Genomic DNA, 6000 nt, shown 5'->3' on the forward strand with positions numbered 1-6000 from the left:
TCTCAAGTGTATTGTCTGAAGGCTACATTGGTTATACATTACAGAACAATGGGATGCACTTCCATCATATTTTAACATTTCATTTCTGTATTCTTGCTCTTACCAGAGCAATGTACTAGGATGGCATGGATATCAAATTAGCATGACATACTTAAATGGTCAAACAGGCCATTCATTTATTTTGATTCAGTTTGATTCATGTTTTATTTAATTGAGGGATAGGCCAGAAATAAGATGCTCTGCTCTGACCTCATCGGACTAAGGCCTCATTAACTAGTCCTGCACATGATAGCAAAGGTGCTGCCAGCCTAATATAAACTGAGTGTACAAAACATTAAGAACACCTTCCTAATATTTAGTTGCATTCCCCCACTTGAGTTGCAGCCTCTGAACAGCCTCAATTCGTTGGGGCATGGTCTCTACAAGATGTCGAAAGGGTTCCACAGGGATGCTGGCTCATGTTGACTCCAATGCTTCCCACAGTTGTGTCAAGTTGGCTGGATGTCCTTTGGGCGGTGGACCATTCTTGATACAAAGGGGAAACTGCTGAGCTTGAAAAACCCAGCACCGTTGCAGTTCTTGACACAAACCAGTGCGCCTGGCACCTACTACCATTTCTCGTTCAAAGGCACTTAAATATTTTGTCTTGCCCATTCACCATCTGAATGGCACACATACACAATATGTGTCTCAACTGTCTAAAGGCTTAAAAATCATCTTTTAAACTGTTTCCTCCTCTTCATCTACACTCATTAGGCGCTAATATATGGATTTCACAAGTCTGGGAATACAGATATTATGCATCTGTTGGTCACAGATATCTTTTTTTTTTAAAGGTAGGGGTGTGGATCAGAAAACCAGTCAGTAACTGGTATGACTACCATTTGTCTCATGCAATGCGACACATCTCCTTTGCATAGAGTTGATCAGGCATTTGATTGTGGCCTGTGGAATGTTCTCCCACTCCTCTTCAATGGCTGTGCGAAGTTGTTGGATATTGCTGGGAACTAGAATACGCTGTCCTACACGTCGATCCAGAGCATTCCAAACATTCTCAATGAGTGACGTCTGGTGAGTATGCAGGCCATGGAATAATAGAGACATTTTCAGCTTTCAGGAATTATGTACAGATTCTTGTGACATGGGACCGTGCACAAGGATCTGTACATAGGGGTGCGTCACTTAAGTGGTTTGAGTCACTGATGTGATCTTCCTGTCCAGGTTGGCGCCCCCCCTTGAGTTGTGCTGTGGCGGAGATCTTTGTGGGCTATACTCAGCCTTGTCTGAGGATGGTAAGTTGGTGGTTGAAGATATCCTTCTAGTGGTATGGGGGCTGTGCTTTGGCTATATCCTGCCTGTTTTGCACTGTCCAGGGGTATCGTCGGATGGGGCCACAGTGTCTCCCGACCCCTCCGGGGCCTCATGTTATCTCTGTGCATTCAATTTGCCATCAATAAAATTCAATTTTGTTAATTGTCCGTAGCTTATGCCTGCCCATACCATAACCTGACCTCCACCATGGGGCAATCTGTTTCCAACATTGACGTCAGCAAACCGCTTGCCCACACGTCGCCATACACGTGGTCTGCAGTTGTGAGGTCAATTGGACGTATTGCCAAATTCTCTAAAATGACATTGGAGGCGGCTTATGGTAGAGAAATTAACATTAAATTCTCTGGCAACAGCTCTGGTGGACATTCCTGCAGTCAGCATGCCAATTGCACGCTCCCTCAACTTGAAACATCTGTGGCATTGTGTTTTGTGACAAAATCGCACATTTTAGAGTGGCCTTTTATTGTCCCCAGCACAAGGTGCACCTGTATAATGATCATGCTATTTAATCAGCTTATTGATATGCCACACCTATCAAGTGGATGGATTATCATGTTGCATTTATATTTTTGTTCGGTATATGTGAATAATACAGCCAACTGGAGATTCCATGGAAGATGGCAACCAGGTTGAAATTGATTAACAATGTAGTTCTATTACCCTAGTTCCAAATCGGAGTCCCTGCTATCGAACACAGTGAATCTCATCCAAATTAAAATCTCACCTCTTGGGCCTCCAGAGTGGCATAGTGGTCTAAGGCACTCCATCGCAGTGCTTGAGGTGTCAATACAGACCCAAGTTCGATCCCAGGTTGTGTCAGTGACCGGGACATGGAGACCCATGAGGTGGAGTACAATTGGCCCAGCGTCATCCAGGTTAGGGGAGGGTTTGGCCAGCCGGGATTTCCTTGTCCCATCGTACTCTAGCGACTTCTTGTGGCAGATCGGGCGCCTGCAACCTGACTTTGGGCGCCTGCCCCCTGACTTTGGGCGCCTGCCCCCTGACTTTGGGCGCCTGCCCCCTGACTTTGGGCGCCTGCCCCCTGACTTTGGGCGCCTGCCCCCTGACTTTGGGCGCCTGCCCCCTGACTTTGGGCGCCTGCCCCCTGACTTTGGGCGCCTGCCCCCTGACTTTGGGTCGCCTGCAAGCTGACTTGGGTCGCCTGCAAGCTGACTTGGGTCGCCTGCAAGCTGACTTGGGTCGCCTGCAAGCTGACTTGGGTCGCCTGCAAGCTGACTTGGGTCGCCTGCAAGCTGACTTGGGTCTCCTGCAAGCTGACTTGGGTCTCCTGCAAGCTGACTTGGGTCTCCTGCAAGCTGACTTGGGTCTCCTGCAAGCTGACTTGGGTCTCCTGCAAGCTGACTTGGGTCTCCTGCAAGCTGACTTGGGTCTCCTGCAAGCTGACTTGGGTCTCCTGCAAGCTGACTTGGGTCTCCTGCAAGCTGACTTGGGTCTCCTGCAAGCTGACTTGGGTCTCCTGCAAGCTGACTTTGGTCGCCAGCTGAATGGTGTTTCCTCCAACACAATGATGCGGCTGGCTTCGGGGTTAAGCGAGCAGTGCGGCTTGGAAGGGTCGTGTTTCCGGGGACGCATGGCTCTCAACCTTCTCCTCTCACAAGTCCGTATGGGAGTTTCAGCGATGGGACAAGACTGTAACTACCAATTGGATACCACAAAAAATGGGGTTTAAGTATAAAATCTCACCTATAATTTTGATGTTTTTTTTTTTTTTTGCGCCTTTAGAACTCAAATCCAGACTAGCATGAAACGCAAGGACAAGTGAGACGAGTGAGAATCGGTGAACAATTCACCCAAAGTCCTTCCAGCCCTTCCTATTATATCAGAACTGACCCTAGACCGAAGGGTGGTCAACGACCTTATACTGGGCCGAAGGATCTCCTTCTACGAACTCAGGGGGAAAATAGGATGTGACAATGTTAGATTGGGGGTTTCATACCTTGAATAAAGGTAAGGAGGGCTACCGTTTATTAGTTTGTCATCCTTTCAATAGTTAGTTAAATAGTTATTTGGTTCATTCATTCGTCAAGTCTGACTGATAGAGTAGCAAGAATGAGAGTTGAGCAGTCTACAACTGATACCACTTCGGAAAATGTAGCAAAATGGGCATTACGAGGTGATAGAGACCACCAAGTTCCTGCACCTGGTGATGGAGTATGGTGGGGGAGGGGATCTCTACTCACGTATCGCCAACTGGTGGCCATTTGTCTGACCTTGAGATCAAGCTCATCTTTGCCCAGATCCCCTCAGCCATCAAACACATGGTGAGCTATGCCCATTGAAAGCTTTGAACAGTAGACACGCACAGATGTCAATTCCACTCCATGATTAGGGCTGCTTGAGGATTGGGTGAGTAACTTTCTCATCAATGCATCATTTATGTGTAGTCATGACTTACCAGTGTGTATCCAATGATTGTAATCTTGCTTGCATGATTTAGAGAGGCAAAGAGAAAGGGGGATACCTAGTCAGTTGCACAACTGAATGCATTCAACTGAAATGTCTCTTCCGCATTTAACCCAACCCCTCTGAATCATCTTAATTTTGTAGCAACATCCAACCAACACACCCCCACCCCACCCCTTTTTGTTATCATTCCAGCACGACGACAACATTGTCCACCGAGACATGAAAGCAGAGAATGTCTTCTATACCACCAGCTACTGCATCAAGGTGGGAGACCTTGGCTTCAGCATAGTGACTGGTCCAACCGAGGTCCTCACCACATTCTGTGGTTCCACATCCTACGCCGCTCCAGAGCTCTTCAAAGAGAAAGGCTACATGGGTCGTTACATGGACATCTGGGCATTGGGCATCCTCCTCTACTTCATGGTCACCCAGGTCCTGTGCTTGGAGGAGCAGGAGGTGAAGTTGGCCTTTTCTGGCCTGGGCTTCATGGCGGCCCATCTGCAGAGCAACACCTAACACAGACAATTGCAACCCCCTGACGGGGACCTACCGTATCCTCCTCCACCACATCCAGAAGAGGAGGTCCGTGGAGGATGTGGGATATGCAGGCCTCTACCCTAAGGACTTTGTCACTACCAAGAGATGGACGCCACTGCTGTTATGGTCAAGCACAACCCAACTAATGTCTGTGTTATGCTATAGACCATGGTTTCGTAACAGTTTTTGTACCAGGGACTGGCAAGTTATGGATCTTCTCTTAGGATTAAAACAAACACTTTTGGAGGACCACTTACATTGAAATCAAACATTTGAGAACTGAAGTTCTCAGACAACTATCTGAGGGATCAGTTAGCAATATCTCAGAGACCAGTGGTGCTCCATGGACAAGACACAAACACACCCGTGCAGACATGTGCATACTCTCACTCACTCACACACACACACCGCTCTCTCAGGGATCTGCTGTTGCTTATTCATCGTAGTACAGAGGATAGGTAGATAAATACCACCATCTTGTGCTCACATTATTCATTACATTTCAGTATGCCTCAGAAATCTGTGATGAAAAGAAACCGTGGTTAAGATTACAGGATCTGGTTTGTAATGTACAGTCCATTAATTCTATTGAGGCTTATGGACTAACAAGGCTTCAGCTTGTTGTGACCGTCACTTGTGACCGTCACTTTACTCAATAGGCCTATGTTCTGTTCAATAGGCTTACAGCAAGAGGCAGACTGAGTGCTATTAATCCTTTGCCTATCTTCCAAGCCTACTTAGTCCAGTGCTTCATCAAAATATAACCGGGGTTGTGCAAGGGCATGGCTAATCTTTCTTTGTTGTGATACAGGAAAAGTGCTTTGTCCAGATATGAATTGTAAGGGAGTCAGGCACCAAGTGTGGGCCCATGTCCTGATATTTTCATTGCTCTACTTAGGTCTACAATACTTTTTTATCCTTAAACACTTAAAAGTTCATGTAAATATAATCTTCAGTTTATATACTTGTAAATTATATAAAGTGCTATTCACAACATTCTAAAATGTGTAAAACAGATTTCTTGTACATAGTAGAGCATGTGCACAGATCTTAATTTTGGCTATTCAATGGCTTGGAAGGGCAATGTTTTGTCTAAAAATGAATGTCTTTACTTTGATATCATGCAATTAAATTGCAGTAACACATTGCTTATGAAGCTAAATATATACAATAATTTTATAAATGCTTAACTGATATACTTCGTTCACATATTTGCAATTGGGGGTGCACATTAATGCTCAAGAGAAATGTCACGGCTGTTCAAAGGAGAGGACCAAGGTGCAGGGTGGTGAGTGCACATGTTTTTTAATAAAGAAAGAAGACGGCGAACAAAACAATACACACTACAAACCAAAACCTTGAAGCTTAAGGCTAAGTGCCATAAAGAAAGTCAACCTCCCACAAACACCTTTGGGAAAAAGGGTACCTAAGTATGGTTCCCAATCAGAGGCAACGATGGACAGCTGTGTGGACTCCGGCCGCAAAACCTGACTCTCAAGGGGAGGGTCCGGGTGGGCCCTCTTTACGGCGGCGGCTCTGGTGCGGGCGTCCCGCATTTGCCGGGTGGAAGCTGGCATTCAGAAGGGGTGGGGCCAGCTCTGGCCTCGAGACCAACTTACGCTCTCATAAAAATCAAGACCATTAGTTTGTATAAACATTAGCAGTTTCTCGAACTCTCCTCTTCTCTTACTCAACACTATTTTC

General features: G+C 46.2%; 1 protein-coding gene across 1 annotated transcript; it reads left to right on the plus strand.

Annotated features, from left to right (window-relative positions):
- The first annotated feature begins 926 nt into the window (after positions 1-926).
- LOC110522875 (serine/threonine-protein kinase NIM1-like) lies at positions 927-5189 on the plus strand. The gene is made up of 3 exons (XM_021601327.2): positions 927-1071; positions 1222-1292; positions 3952-5189. The coding sequence occupies exons 2-3, from the start codon at positions 1290-1292 to the stop codon at positions 4273-4275; spliced, it is 327 nt and encodes a 108-aa protein (XP_021457002.2). The 5' UTR covers positions 927-1071; positions 1222-1289; the 3' UTR covers positions 4276-5189.
- Positions 5190-6000: the final 811 nt, after the last annotated feature.

This window comes from Oncorhynchus mykiss, chromosome 5 (genome assembly GCF_013265735.2).
Source record: "Oncorhynchus mykiss isolate Arlee chromosome 5, USDA_OmykA_1.1, whole genome shotgun sequence".
Lineage (NCBI taxonomy): Eukaryota > Metazoa > Chordata > Actinopteri > Salmoniformes > Salmonidae > Oncorhynchus > Oncorhynchus mykiss.